The sequence below is a fragment of the Trichogramma pretiosum genome, unplaced genomic scaffold (genome assembly GCF_000599845.2).
Source record: "Trichogramma pretiosum strain Unisexual culture from Peru unplaced genomic scaffold, Tpre_2.0 scaffold83, whole genome shotgun sequence".
NCBI classification, from domain to species: Eukaryota; Metazoa; Arthropoda; class Insecta; order Hymenoptera; family Trichogrammatidae; genus Trichogramma; species Trichogramma pretiosum.
This window is the reverse complement of record NW_019641663.1, coordinates 316,902-332,555: the sequence shown is the minus strand read 5'-3', so window position 1 is coordinate 332,555 and position 15,654 is coordinate 316,902. Positions and strand designations below refer to the sequence as shown.

Here is a 15,654-nt window from a genome sequence, read left to right as displayed (position 1 = left end):
AACTTTAAAGTTTAACAAAAACATTACCAATTAATGCAATTTTAAAGTTTTTTTTTGTCTTGACAACAATTTCTAACTATATAAAAACGCGAGATCATATATTTGTGAATTTTTAATTTTAACTCATCCTATTTTTGATTTTCAAATACTGATTACCGAAAGACCCATCGAGCTTTTTAAACCAAAAATCATCACTTGGCAAGCTGTACTTTCGAAAAAAAATACCGAGCGAAATACCTTATTATCCGAGTCGTCTGCCAACTAGTTTTAGTATTTCCATGATTCTTTTATAAAATCGCATTATGACGAAATGCCCTATCGTAAATGGTTATCAAATTATGAGAAATAATGAGAAATTTTTCTATTACTAGAATAGATTGGAATTGTTACTATGCGTGCGTGTGCGCTTTTTTTTTAAAAGTTAAATATAAAATATAAACGCGGGCTCCGTCCACGCCCATTGTTAATTGCAAATAAATTTTAAGCGAATGGAGCATATTGCCATAAAAATTTTTCATCAGCTTCCGATTTAACGTGTGCTTTTTTAAAACTCCAAAGGCCCTCACCCGAATTCGTTGGACACTCTTTTTTCGAGCTTTTAGTAACGCAAGAGTGCTCTAAAAAAAAGTATTTTTGAACGGCAAAATATTAAAACTTCACGAGATGTACTCACGTCCGTTTGAGCTTTACCGATTTATTTAGTATAATCGTGACAAAATTAAAGAGACAGAGAGAGAAGGTATTGCATGTTTCGCGCGCGCGCGCGCGACACGTCACACGTATTGTATACGTACTCCGCCGGCTGTCGAGCTATCTTACGAATGACAGGAATACGATGATTTACACGTCGGTTTCGCGTCACGCGAGCTTCATCTCTCTCGTATAATTGCACAAACTGCGCTGCATCTTACTCGCGCGTGATAACTTGCCATCGAGCAAGTTGTATATACGTGTTGGTAATCTCTCTTTCTTTCTTTCTTTCTCCATCGACGTTGTACTTGCCGACGAGTAATTTTCCACATATAGACGAGAAAGTATTAGAATAAAAAAATAAAACAAGGTCACGATATATGAAAGCAGCAGCAGCATCGGTAGCGTGCGGAGCAACAGCGGAAAGTAATTATAAAGTAAAAGATGCCCTCGCAGGAAGGAAAAAGTAACTATTCCTCTCCGCGTCCTTCCCCCCGCGGGCTTTTCTCGTAAAATAATAACAATGATACATAACATGTATAATGCGTTTCAACGAGGTAATTTAGTTTTTCGCGCTCGTATATATATTCGTAGATTATCCTCTGTTTTGGGGAATAGGGGAAAGCGGGGCACGTAGACTCACCTAACTAAAATGCTCAATATAAAGTTTGTAATAAGAATAAATGAAAATTTAAACAGACCAATATCAAGATGAGAAGTCAATGAATACAATGCAATAGTCAAAAGTTATAATTTTTGCGTATTAATTAAATGACAACCAAAATAAAGGAAGCGTTGAAATCAGTGCTTCTTGCCCCAGCGTGGGTAAGAGTAACTGGGGTGCGGGGCAAGAAGAGCGCACTAGAGAAGTAGGTTGCTCATGCTTGATACTGTCTGCGCGCACATTGTTAATAGACGTAATTTGTTTATGAACTGAAAAATTATGAAAAAAGTTGAATACATAAACATGTAAGTGTAACTTTTTAGCTATGATTCAAATTTTTACAACACAAAATCTCTAAAATATTCAAAAAATTTTTTATTCGAAAAAAATCGAGTTTAGAGGATAATCCTCGAAATTTTCTGAGATGACCTTAGAAAATTAGATTTTCCGTAATTTCGGGAAATAAACAATCTTCTCCAAAATTATTGAAAAAATTTACGGATGTTTTTTAATTAATTATACAACTTATTCGTTCTATTTATTACTCAAATCAATCGTTTTTGCGATAAAAAATAATTGGATTTTTTGTATAAACAATTAACTTCGGGAATGCCGTTTTGCTAGAAAAAGCTAATTTGAAAGTCTGTGAAAATTTCTGAGATACAATTACACTATGACAAACTTTGATCATATTTATGGAATTTTTCATCGTAAAACTTTGAAAATCATTTCCAGTTTAAGTTTTGCAGAAATTTTTACTGCTTGTTTTGTTTAGATATTCATAGCTTTTTTACTACGTTTTTAATCCTAAATCTGAACCCGGATTCGAAAAAGGCATTGAATTTCATATTATCATTGTGAAATTAATCGTTTTTGTATTGAGTTAATAATTGCGATCGGCGACGAGAAAAACAACAACACGGTAAATATGAGGTTAAGTTTGAACGAAAAGTCAGCAGACCGCCGTCACGAATCGTCGTAATGCCTGGCGTACCGCGGCACTAATGCCCCGCTTCAGGCGCTACTCTTGCCCCATTAAGACATGTTTTTAAAAATTAAACTAGACTTTAATATGTGCGCGCTACGCGCGCATGGAACTCTTATGAGTATGTAATTTAATATATGAAAGATATTATTAACTACAGACAGAGGGCGTATATAGATGACACTAAAATATTTCTTGTACTCACATGAAGTTGGCTCTAAGAGGGTTCAATTCGATCTATAATCGCAATGGCTCTTATATTAATTAGATATTTCATAAAATATTGCGTTTAATGAAATTTTGAAAAAAGCCTTTTCATCGGGAAGACATGACTGTTCTTATGAAAAAAAAGCGGTAGCATAAAAAGCATTATCAAAAAAGATACAGAAGTGTGAAATAAGAAATTTTTGTAATAATTTTAGCGTATTTTTGTTTCGAGTTAAAATTAATAAAATAAACGTTTTTTCGCGTCGTTTTTGCATGCAATCGATAGTTACAAGTATATTTCAACAATAAGTGGGAAAAAAATTTATTTAAAAAATCATTATCATTGAAAAAAACAAGAAGTCGTATTACCCCGCAAGTTACACTTGCCCCGCTCTCCCCTAGAGGGAGGGTAGAAGGGGGGAGAAAGAAGGGAAAATTTATCAAAGAAACCGGTACTGCTGCCGTCTTACTACGACGCTCGCGCGTACACCGATGAGCTTTTTGTCACTGATAATATTATAATTTTTGCGTGAGCTAGAGAAAAACAAAAGACAAAAAAACGAAAGAACTTCGCGATGTGTGCGATTACTCGAAATCGCGAGATCTCCACAGTCGGCAAGCCATCTTATACGTATATACAGATCCCGCCGAGATCGGTATATATAAGAGATCGATTTCGGCACCGGCATTTTATCATTAGATTTCGAACGCATATAAAGCCCGAGCGTGGTAATAAAATTTCTCCTGAATAATCGATGAGATATGCAAAGCCCCGCGCGCGCGCCGCGGCGAGGATGGGTATAGGTTATACATATATACGATAGAGTACGAGAAACGACGAATCGGTGCGCGCGGGCGACGGAGTTTACTCAACGCTCGGTATTTACCGCTAAATCCACTCGACGTGTGTGTGTGTGTGTGTGCGTTGTCCCCTAGCTCGCGCGCGTGAAATCGATAATCCTATATCTTCTTCTTCCTTTTCATCCAAGCGCGCGCGCGGATTTCTATCATCCATTCAAATCGAATGCAACATGCCCTCTGCGGGTACCAAAATCAGAGAAAGAGAGAAGATAAAGAGAGAAGGCAAGGAGCGAGAGAGAGAGAGATGCTTTTCGCGCGGATAGAATCGAAAAAAACTCGCCCCGGCGGAGGAGGACAAAGAATCGCCGAGGCAAGGCAAATAAAACATTCGATTCTTTTTTCTTCTTCTTTTTTTTTTTTTTTTTTTTTTTTTTTTTTTTTTTTTTTGATGAAAAAGAGGGACAAAAATCACACGACGAGCTGGGACTGTGTGACTAGAAGTTCGAGTGAAATAAATAAACATTCAGCACCATCCGTTTCTTTTCTGTTTCTCTCTCTCTCTCTCTCTCTCTCTCTCTTTCTCTCTCTCTCTCTCTCTCTCTCTCTCTCTCTTGGTTCCAGACACGACCATGCTTGGCCGGGTAACTGGGTCAGAAGCGGCTGACGAAGCTTTCCAGGGCGGCTCTTAATTCTATACTTCGTCGAGAGAGAGAGAGAGTGAGCGCGAGACAGAGCTGGCGCCTCTCAATCGTTGATAACTCTTTCTTTCGTTCGCGCCTGTACGTAGTTTTTTTACACGTGTAGGGGAGAGCGGGGCAAGTGTAACTTGCGGGGTAATACGACTTCTTGTTTTTTTCAATGATAATGATTTTTTAAATAAATTTTTTTCCCACTTATTGTTGAAATATACTTGTAACTATCGATTGCATGCAAAAACGACGCGAAAAAACGTTTATTTTATTAATTTTAACTCGAAACAAAAATACGCTAAAATTATTACAAAAATTTCTTATTTCACACTTCTGTATCTTTTTTGATAATGCTTTTTATGCTACCGCTTTTTTTTCATAAGAACAGTCATGTCTTCCCGATGAAAAGGCTTTTTTCAAAATTTCATTAAACGCAATATTTTATGAAATATTTAATTTTTAAAAACATGTCTTAATGGGGCAAGAGTAGCGCCTGAAGCGGGGCATTAGTGTCGCGGTACGCCANTTTGATGTTGACTGTTGAGGAGTAAATTGAGAATTTTTTCTGAGAAATGGAGGTCTAATTAACTTTATGCCCAGCTCAGCGCATTCTTTATCAATTAAAAATCCTTTATCGACCATCACTGCATCCACACCTCTTTTAAGTCGGTCCAAGAGTCTTGAGCGTAGAAAGATTTGTTTATCTGACACTCTTCCTCCATAAGCTTTACTTACAAATGTAGTCAATCCAGACGGTGCAACTCCAATCATGAACTTGACGGTATGATTGCACTTGTACACAGAGTAGGTTGGGATTCTACATTTTAAACACTTTGTTTTCATTGTAGTTATTTCTAAACAATCTAACACTACTCTTGTCATCTTATATTTGGCAAAGCACTTGGGCATGTTATCTAGAATTTCAGCCTTTGACGGCCACCTTATTTGAGGTGAAAGAATTGTATACAGTTCTTTAAGGTAGTGAATAAAATATTTTTTACACAATGTAACACTTATTTTGAAGAAATAACTAATTAAGGTATATGAAAAATTTTGCTTCAGTTTCATGAGGGTCAAAAGAATACCATCTTTGATAGGTAACCGAACAGATCTTATTTTGAAATTTGAGCGAAGAACTTTAACACATTTCACCAAGGCTTCTAACTCTGCAACTGATTGTATCCCACAAAATGTTATTAGAGCCTCATCACTATCTATAAGTTTATGCACTATTGATGGTTCCTCCACTACATCTGTGCAAGTTCCTTTGTCCACTTTCAATACTGATTCTGTACTAGTTTCTTTATCTATTTTCCATGGTTGATATACATCTTGCTCAAATTGTTCAGTTTCGTCAGCAACAGGATCATTTTCTTGTTGTTGTAATTGAAAATCTTCAGACGAATCCTCTGCATTTTTTTCAATGTCTTGGTTTTCTTCTATCAATCTGCTTGAAAAATTTAAATAAATCAGTATATTTAGAATCAATAATAATACCCCTGTGTAGTTTTATTCTGTACTTACATGTCTGTACTCTGTTTTTTAATCGATCTTTGTCGGGCTCTTTCCAAACGCTCTTTGATCAATTGTGGGTTTTTCTTTCTTTCAGTCACTAAAGTTTGTGGTAAGTTTTTTGAAGGGATAACCCCTTTTTTTATTTTTTTCATGCCTCCATCTGTCAATAAAAAATCATTATTTATGTGAGATTGTTTGTTACCAAGTACATGCTAAAAATATTTAATTTAACGTACATACCCGCTCTTGATGGAAAAAAATCAAAATTATCAAAATGTGCAGAACAAACTTTTGTATTTGGAGTTAATTTTTTCAATTTTAATGCGATCCACCATTTTTTAAACAATTTTTTGTCCTTTGGTGGACGGTAATAACGAACATTTTCTCCCTGAATGTTTTTGCAATGTGGAACGCCACAATAATTAACATTGTTTTTTTTCGACATCGTATTTGTTTACTCAAACCTGTGTATTTTATACGAACTCAAACACGAGCTTGCGTATGCTTCAGCTGCGAGCAGACGTCTTAGCATACACCTACTCTCAAACTTCAATCTCCGACGTATACAGCTTGATTTACAGTATACGATAATTCAAAATTAGAAGAAGTTTACAATGAGATTTTTTTTATATAAATTTTTTATCACATAAGCTTTGATTTTCAATTAAATTTCATGCATATATCACTCGGGATAATTTGCAATTAATTAATTCCATCATTTTTGCGTGTTATTTTGTGGATTTTCGGGCGGCTCGAGGGTTCACCAATCGACCGATGGTGGCGCGACGTGCATCGTTTAATCCCCAATTAGTGTCGCGGTACGCCAGGCATTGTGACGATTCGTGACGGCGGTCTGCTGACTTTTCGTTCAAACTTAACCTCATATTTACCGTGTTGTTGTTTTTCTCGTCGCCGATCGCAATTATTAACTCAATACAAAAACGATTAATTTCACAATGATAATATGAAATTCAATGCCTTTTTCGAATCCGGATTCAGATTTAGGATTAAAAACGTAGTAAAAAAGCTATGAATATCTAAACAAAACAAGCAGTAAAAAACTGGAAATGATTTTTAAAGTTTTACGATGAAAAATTCCATAAATATGATCAAAGTTTGTCATAGTGTAATTGTATCTCAGAAATTTTCACAGACTTTCAAATTAGCTTTTTCTAGCAAAACGGCATTCCCGAAGTTGATTGTTTATACAAAAAATCCAATTATTTTTTATCGCAAAAACGATTGATTTGAGTAATAAATAGAACGAATAAGTTGTATAATTAATTAAAAAACATCCGTAAATTTTTTCAATATTTTTGGAGAAGATTTTTTATTTCCCGAAATTACGGAAAATCTAATTTTCTAAGGTCATCTCAGAAAATTTCGAGGATTATCCTCTAAACTCGATTTTTTCGAATAAAAAATATTTTGAATATTTTAGAGATTTTGTGTTGTAAAAATTTGAATCATAGCTAAAAAGTTATACTTACATGTTTATGTATTCAATTTTTTTCATAATTTTTCAGTTCATAAACAAATTACGTCTATTAACAATGTGCGCGCAGACAGTATCAAGCATGAGCAACCTACTTCTCTAGTGCGCTCTTCTTGCCCCGCACCCCAGTTACTCTTACCCACGCTGGGGCAAGAAGCACTGATTTCAACGCTTCCTTTATTTTGGTTGTCATTTAATTAATATGCAAAAATTATAACTTTCGACTATTGCATTGTATTCATTGACTTCTCATCTTGATATTGGTCTGTTTAAATTTTCATTTATTCTTATTACAAACTTTATATTGAGCATTTTAGTTAGGTGAGTCTACGTGCCCCGCTTTCCCCTATATACGCAGAGTACAAACTACTCTCGAGTCTTTTGCAGATGCAAGAAGAATGAGAGAGCGACAGCTCTGCGCTGGAAATCTTTTTTTACCCTCAAAGACCAGAAAAACAACCCTAATAGTCAATTAGTCTTGGTATTGTAAATAAACGCGTGCTACGAAGAAATTATCAAATACTGAGGTATATTATGTAAAAGCTAAATTTAATCCTGTAAACGGTTATTTGGCAATGATGATGAATGGTAACCTGAAAACCGTTTTTAACGGTTCATAGAAAATCCACCGAAAGTTCGAATCGAAAGCAGATTGCAAGACAGTGGTGGAATTACTTGAATAATCGGAAGAATTAATGGGGATTGAAAAATATCGCATTTTATAGTATATTTTGTAACAAGTGCGCGAAGCAGTTGACTCATCCAGGAGTTGTTTTCACCCGAGCGTAGCGAGGGTGCAAAGACTCCTGGGTGAGTCAACTTCCTCGCGGACTAGTTGCAAACGATATTTTTTAACTCTGCTTGCGAGAAACTAGGGTTTTCTGACGCTTTAAGGTTAGAAAACCCGTGTTTCGCGCACGCAGTGTTAAAAAATATATTTTAGATTTTAGATAAATTTGAACGATTATAGTTACATACAAACATTAGAATGATATAAACAATTTGTTTCGAGGTCTAATACTTTAGGAATATAGTACTTCACGTGATCAAGAATCGAAAAAAAGTGAAAAAATCAATTTTTCGCTCATATGTAGGGTATAAAGTAGTGTATAAGCGGTATAAACATCGAAATCCATGCAAACAAATCATTTTTTTTAAAGGAATTTGAATAAAAGTGAATCTGGAAAATCTCAACAAGAAAGAATTCAATTTCAAGACCAAAGTGGAAATACGACATTAAATGAAATAAAGTATTTCCTGTACTTTTCACTTCGGCCGCTAGGTGTCCTCGTGGCCAGGATTGTCCTCCCTCAAGTGGCTAGACCCCGCCAGCGATTAAGAGTCCGGCAGATCTGCGTCCAATCAATTCCAATTAGGCATGGAATCGTATCCAACTCGAGGTCCCCGCGGCAACCAAGTTTTTTTTAGAGTTTTATGGTATGCTGCTCGCTCTGTCGGAGACGCAGTCGTCGGGCGAGACGATCCGACTCATGAGTCACCCTGCGCGTAAACACTCGACTATTTTTCGTATAATGATCAACATAAAACTTTAATCGTGGAGAAGAACCTATGAGTCGAATCGTCTCGTCCAAGGCCGATAAAATTTCAAGAATGTTGCTGGGTTAACACATTAATGGCGGTAAGAGTCTCGCGAACCTAATGACGGGTCTACTTGATGATTAGAGATACGACACTCCATTTCTTTCTCTCGGAAAATGTTTCAAAGATCTATAATTCAGCTCTTCCACTTTTGATTTTGGAATGAATGAAGATCTATAATTCAGCTCTTCCACTTTTGATTTTGAAATGAATATTGAAATCTTGAATTATGATACATAATATATATTGTATAAGGATCTCATGAATCGATTTATAGGGAATTGTTTTGAATTACTTATAGTTTCGTAGGGTAAAAAGAATTGTTCGACACGTTAGAATTTTTGACAAGTTCACAAGTAAATCGGTAACTTAGTTGTAAATAATAAACACTGATTATGTTTATAGTAGAAACAAATTAATTTGAATTTTGTCTTTTCCAATGAAACGTGACATATAACCAACTAATAAATTTTATTTATAAAATTTACGTAATAGTAAATAGAAGATTCCATCGTTTGAGCATTAAAATGGATAAAATTGAGAAGAAATTCGAGGAAGCTGTTTCAAAGGATCATTTAAGTAAACACCATGTTGTTGTTTCGGACCACAAACAATACATTTGCGATATTTGTCACGAGGCATTTACACTAGAATCAAGCATGACAACCCACCGAGACACAATTCACAATGAATGAAAAAATGACACCTGCGACAAGTGCGAAAAGACATTTGAGTTCCGATGTCATTTGAGTAGGCACCAAATATCAGAACACCAAAGCCGCAAAGATTTAGCATGCAAGGAATGCGAAAAAAAATTTTTGAAAAAATCGAGTTTGTTTATGCATCAAAAATTTGTACACAAAGATGGCGAACACTTCACATGCAACAAGTGCAAGAAAAAATTTGAAAATAAATCAACTTTACTCAAGCACAAAAAAATATTCCACGAAGTTTTTAAAGTTTACTTATGTCAAAATTGCGGGAAGAACTTTAAAAACAAACGGAATTTGCTCTCCCATCAAAAGACAGCCCATGAAGGTCGCAAAGATTACTCATGCAACCAGTGCGAGAAGAAATTTGGATGGAAATCAGATTTATCAAGGCATCAAAAAACAGTTCATGAAAGTCGCAAAGACTATGCATGTGACAAGTGTGAAAAAAAATTTACACAAAAACCGAATTTGCTCTCGCACCAAAAGACAATCCACGACCGACGCAAAGATTATGCATGTGACAAGTGTGATAAGAAATTTACACAAAAACGGAATTTGCTCTCGCACCAAAAGATAGTCCACGAAGGTCGCAAAAATTACGCATGCCTCAATTGCGAGAGGAAATTTGGAAGAAATTCAGATTTGATGAAGCACCAAATAACAGTACACGAAGGTCGTAAAGATTTCGCATGTGACAAATGTCATAAAAAATTTGGACGAAAAACGGATTTGTTAAAGCATCAAAGGACAGTACATGAAGGTCGTAAAGATTATGCATGTGACATGTGTGAAAAGAAATTTACACAAAAACCGAATTTGCTCTCGCACCAAAAGATAGTCCACGAAGGTCGTAAAGATTATGCATGCGATAATTGCGAGCAGAAATTTGTAGAAAAAATACAATTGATAAGGCACAAATGAAAGTTCACGAAGGTCGCAAGGTTTTGCATGACACAAAAATTTAGATTAAAATTCAATTTGTTCAAACACAATAAAGCAGTACACGAACCAAAAAGAAGAACAAAATAAAAATCAATTTGACCGATTATAAACATGTTGTGTATGGAAATGAAATGATAATGTACATTATCAGCTCAAATGTAAACAATCATGTTCATCGTGATATTAATTTTTTAATAATGGTTTGCTGTGCAATTAATACTGATGATTTTTCCATAAAAATGCTGAATATCCTAATCTTTAAATCGAAACTTAATGAATCCGCGGATCGCAATTAATGTTGTCAAAAAAAGTTCAACTGCTTTTTACCCATAATCGCAAATCGGCGCGTCCAATCGTACATCAGATGATTATAAATTTTTTATGAATAATTCATTGTTTCTACAAATAGTTAGAACTAATAGTATTCACAAACTCCATATAGTTTATCAGAGAATAGCATATATTTCATCAGTTATTTTTTTACAATTGTAAATGTATATAGTTAATTTCAATAAAAAATTTGCAAGTATGATTGTGTCTTACCTGAACCTTGCGATATAAAAATTTTTTAATTATTATTAAATGAAGAACATAATGAATTAATATGAGAACAAACAACAAATAATGAAAATAATTAACATAAGAGCATAATGAATGAAAGCTCATGTACACATTTTTATGTAAATATGTATGTATGGGTTCATATGGAACTTCTGTAATTGACTATATCAGCAGCGGTTAAAAGCCGCGGATGACTCGAGAGCTCGAGTAGTTCGATCGGCGTTAAGTCATCCACGAGTACTATATATGCGTATTTTTCAGGCAAAATAAGAAATGCCTTTGATTTGAGTATATAACTGCAATTATTAAAATATTTTAGGCAAAACTATCTGACTTGCACTATAATGATACCTTTAAATTTTGAATTCCAATATATCTCCAGACCTTTGCTATTTTCCTTTCGATTATAGGGATAGCCATATAGCGGTAAATAATAGGTACTAATTAGTATTTACGTCGGTAATATCGATGACGTCTTTGAGTAGGGGATTTCACAAAAATTCCTAAAGTCGGCATTGCTATTTTTGCCTAAAACAATTTAGTCATTGAAGCCATCTCCAAAAATCGTAGGCATTTGCTTGTAACATTTAAGCGAAGCCGCAGCAGCGACTTTATTTTTCCTCTCAGCTCGCACTTTCTCAGCTCCGTAAAACAGAGTCGGAGGAGGTGGATGAAAAAAAGCGACGATTAGAAAAGATACGAGTGGCTGGCCTCGATCGATCGGAAAAGCGATTAGCTCGGTGCAGTGCAGTGTACTGCTCTCTGCTGCTGCTGCTGCGTTGATCCGCCGACGAGAAAATTGTTTTCATTGACTGTCCAGCTGTCCGAGCTCTCTCTGCTTTTCTTTCTCTCCTCGCCTTGACGCCTCTAATGAGCACTTGGGAGGGCGAAAAAAAAGAGAGAGAAAAAAGCTCGAGGAATCGACCGAGCGTTACTGTATCGGTTTCGTGTTTACGGGCTTGTCTTCCGTAAATATCCTTCAAACTTTTCGTGGCCCCCTCCCGACCACGAGACTTATCTACGAATTCGGCCAGTGAGTGAATTACTGCCTAACACGAGTATCGAGTGAGTCCAAGCAAAAAAAAAAAAGAAAAAGAAAACAAGATCGACGCTGTACATCACCCGCCGTATGGACCGTAACTTTGCGACTTTGACACGCGACATCCATCCTCTTATACGCACTTCAAGCCTCGAACTTTTCGAGCTCTAGTCTCGGATCGGCTTCTGTTTGGCTTTGTGGAAATCAGCAGCGGCGGCGATATCCGATCGTTTTTCTCCTACCACCGGCGGCGAGTCATCGGGCCAAATTGATTTACATCGAGAACAAATAAGCCGCATCCAACGTTAATGGCTGCGTCGATTGCCACTCGAGTCCTGCGAGTACCCCACAGCATAATGACCAGCTGTATCGTCGTCGCGTCGACGGGGGGTAAGGGTAAAACTCGCTCCTCGCGATGACATGGCCAAAGTGGACAAAGTCCCGGCGGCGAAACGAGCAGTGCAGCGAGCGACTCGTTGAGACTTAAAAGGCGACTACTGGCGCCGATTCATTGTCAGTTGCACGAGTGCCGATGCTCCCCGCATTTGCATTCGACCAGAGTCGATTGTGCGGCAGTAGTTGTAGTGGCAGCTCGATTCGGATTTATCGAGCCTCGTCTTTTATTTCGAACGAGCCGCGCTTATATATATCCGCACGAGGAGGAGGAGGCAATTATGGCATCGATCGTCGCGGTGTCTTCGGCTCCGAAAGAATCGCATCTGGCGTTTGCACTGCCTCGGCCGTTTGTCACTCGGCGTCGCAGCAGCAGCAGCCGAGGGGATGCAGCTCTGTATGCAGTGCAGTCTGCAGCTCTGCGAACGAGGGGCTGCCACAGTCCGTTTCGCCCATTTCCATCCTCTCCCACTGCTGCTGCATATATATAGCTATATAGTCGCGACGCTGCCGTAATAAATTTCTCACCCGAATCTTTATCGCCCCGAGGCCGGAACCGTGATTAAAGTCCGAGCTTTCAATTTCAATTGTTTTATCATCGTATGAACGGGGTACTTGTTACTTTTGTTCCAACGACGAGTAGCGATAATAATGTTTTTGTATTACGCGTGGCAATTAAATAAATAAATAAACCATAAAGACAAAAAAGCTTGGTAATTCGTGTTATCTTGAAATTTAAAAAACGAATTTATTTCTATGGTTTTTCGAACACTTGACACCGTTAGTATAGAATAAATCCTTTTGAACTGAGTTAAATGTATTAATGAAGTGGACTCACTTCTATTTGACTATTGTTCAAGAAACATTTATTAATTTTATTCTTTTAATATGTAAGGAGATCTTATTACAATAGAATATTTGAGAATTTGAAATGGGTATGCAACATCATTGAGAGCGAAATTGTTGTAAATTTTAAGATATTTTAAATTGAGTAACAAAGATTTTTGTCGTTATCGGCACTTGTCAGGCTTGACATGATTGTGTACCGCGTCGATATGAGCAATAAGTTTGTTTTTTTGCACGAATTTTTTTCCGCATTTGTCACAAGTATTTTTATTATGCTCCGAGTTGGTATGGGTTATGAGATTTCCCTTTTGTGTGAATGTCTTTCCACAAATATCACATGGATAGGTAATTTTACGATGTATCACATTGATGTGTTTTCTCCTATTACTCTTATCTGAAAATGTCTTCCCGCATTTGTCACCTGCGTGAGTATTTTTATTGTGTACCGAATCGCTATGGACATTTAGAGAATTCTTTCGGTTGAATGTCTTTCCACATATATTACATGGGTAGGTGATTTTACCATGTATTGCATTGATGTGAATAGTCAGTGAAGAATTCTGCGTAAAAGTCTTTTCGCATTTGTCACATGCGTAAGAAATACTATTATGCACCGCATCGATGTGTTTCTTAAGATAACTCTTGTCTGAGTATGTCTTTCCGCAAATATTACATGGGTAGGTGATTTTACGATGTATCGCATCGATATGTCTAATGAGATCAGATCTTCGTTTGAACACATTTCCGCATATTTCACATGCATGAGTTATTTTATTATGCACCGAATCGATATGGATTTTGAGATGACACTTCTGTGTGAATGTCTTTTGGCATATACCACACGCATGTCTGACCACATAATGCACCGAATCGATGTGGATTTTGAGATGACTCTTGTCTGAGTATGTCTTTCCGCAAATATCGCATTCATGTCTGACACCATCATGCACCGAATCGATGTGTTTTTTGAGATTGCTCTTGTCTGAGAATGTCTTTTGGCATATTTCACATGCATGTGAAATGCCATTATGTACCAACTCGAAGTGTTTTTTGAGACTGTTCTTTAGTGCGAATGTCTTCCCGCAAATATCACACGAATATGTGACACCATTATGCAGCGAATCGATATGTTTTTTGAGAGTACTCTTGTCTGAGTATGTCTTTCCGCAAATATCACATGGGTAGGTGATTTTACGATGTATCGCATCGATATGTCTAATGAGATCATATCTTCGTTTGAACACATTTCCGCATATTTCACATGCACTAGTTATTTTATTATGCACCGAATCGGTATGGACATTCAAAATATCCTTTTGTCCAAATGTCTTTTCACACGCTTGAGATGGATACAGATTATTACTGTGCACTGAATTCATGTGAATTTTAAGACTTCTTTTGTTGGGAAATTTCTTCAAACACTTGTCGCACTCTGTATACTTTTCACTTATTTTTGCTGATTCTTGAGGATCAATTTTTATATTTTGTTCGTTAATTTCGCAATCATTACTTATATCTTTATCAATATCATCATATGAAAATTCTTCTTTCACAGCATCTTCGGGTTCTATTTTTATCTTAGCTTTAGCTTCAAAATCACTGCCTTCTTGAATATGCAGCAAGTGATTTTTCGTCCAATTATCTAACCGTTTAGGTACTGATGAATTTACGATCGGTTTTACATCTACGCATTCGATCTCAATCTCAATCTCGTGGTTCGATTGAGTTTCGTGAGTTTCTTGGCTTCTTTTAAACATACGAGTCTGTAATAAAAGGTAAAGCACACATTTTATTTAACAAATGATTGCTAGATTATATTGACATACATTTGATTGACTTACTGATTCGTCTTGAAAACTTTTGGTATCAAAAGTATCGTCATCTATTCGATAATCATCATCCTCGTGAAGCGACATATCCTCGGGCTCTTCCTTTACTCTGAAAATAACGATAAATTAGAACAATTATACGAAAATATTCGATTTTTTAAATATGATAATTAATAATTACTTGGCAGCGTAATCGATGGTACCGTTGAATTCCATTTTGTTGATTGTTCTCTCCGACACAAGTTTTATCATTCTGAATTAATATGGCAAACTTAATTTACAACGAGGCTCAATAATAGTATTTACGTATGGTCATACCCCAATGTTGACGAGTCAACGTAAACAAACGAACCTTCCGATCTATGTTACGGTAAGCTAAAATTGAATGCCGTAAAATTAATTGAATAATTTTGAAATATAAATGTCAATCATTTTTGCTTCGGGTGACAATGTGTTTCTTCTTTATCCATCAATATATCATCTGAGAATATTACGCACCATATTTTTATTATTCGTGCGTCGAAAAGAGATACGTATGCTGGCTTTTCTACAAAGTTACAAAAAAAAATATAATAATACAAATATAATAATAATAATAATAATAATAATCCAAAATAATCCAATATGCATCGAAGAAGTAGCCCATTATTTTACTGCGATACTGAAAGAAAAATCATGCGTGCTCT

The 15,654-nt window shown here is 36.2% G+C and overlaps 2 protein-coding genes across 2 annotated transcripts; both read right to left on the bottom strand.

The window, feature by feature from the left end:
• Window positions 1-4,495: 4,495 nt before the first annotated feature.
• LOC106660240 lies at window positions 4,496-6,164 on the bottom strand. The gene is made up of 3 exons (XM_014383172.2): window positions 5,792-6,164; window positions 5,561-5,711; window positions 4,496-5,483 (listed from the first exon to the last, which is right to left on the bottom strand). The coding sequence occupies exons 1-3, from the start codon at window positions 5,994-5,996 to the stop codon at window positions 4,496-4,498; spliced, it is 1,344 nt and encodes a 447-aa protein (XP_014238658.2). The 5' UTR covers window positions 5,997-6,164.
• A 7,067-nt stretch (window positions 6,165-13,231) lies between these two features.
• LOC106654742 (gastrula zinc finger protein XlCGF57.1-like) lies at window positions 13,232-15,235 on the bottom strand. The gene is made up of 3 exons (XM_014374743.2): window positions 15,150-15,235; window positions 14,981-15,077; window positions 13,232-14,902 (listed from the first exon to the last, which is right to left on the bottom strand). The coding sequence occupies exons 1-3, from the start codon at window positions 15,218-15,220 to the stop codon at window positions 13,304-13,306; spliced, it is 1,767 nt and encodes a 588-aa protein (XP_014230229.1). The 5' UTR covers window positions 15,221-15,235; the 3' UTR covers window positions 13,232-13,303.
• Between the last annotated feature and the right edge of the window lie 419 nt (window positions 15,236-15,654).

What these genes read in the sequence shown, in the direction of transcription:
- LOC106654742 (XM_014374743.2), bottom strand. Translation starts at nt 15,220, where the DNA reads ATGATAAAACTTGTGTCGGAGAGAACAATCAACAAAATGGAATTCAAC. An exon ending in ACCATCGATTACGCTGCCAA is followed by an intron (nt 15,078 to 15,149) that starts GTAATTATTAAT and finishes CGTTATTTTCAG; the next exon opens with AGTAAAGGAAGAGCCCGAGG. An exon ending in AAAGTTTTCAAGACGAATCA is followed by an intron (nt 14,903 to 14,980) that starts GTAAGTCAATCA and finishes CTTTTATTACAG; the next exon opens with ACTCGTATGTTTAAAAGAAG.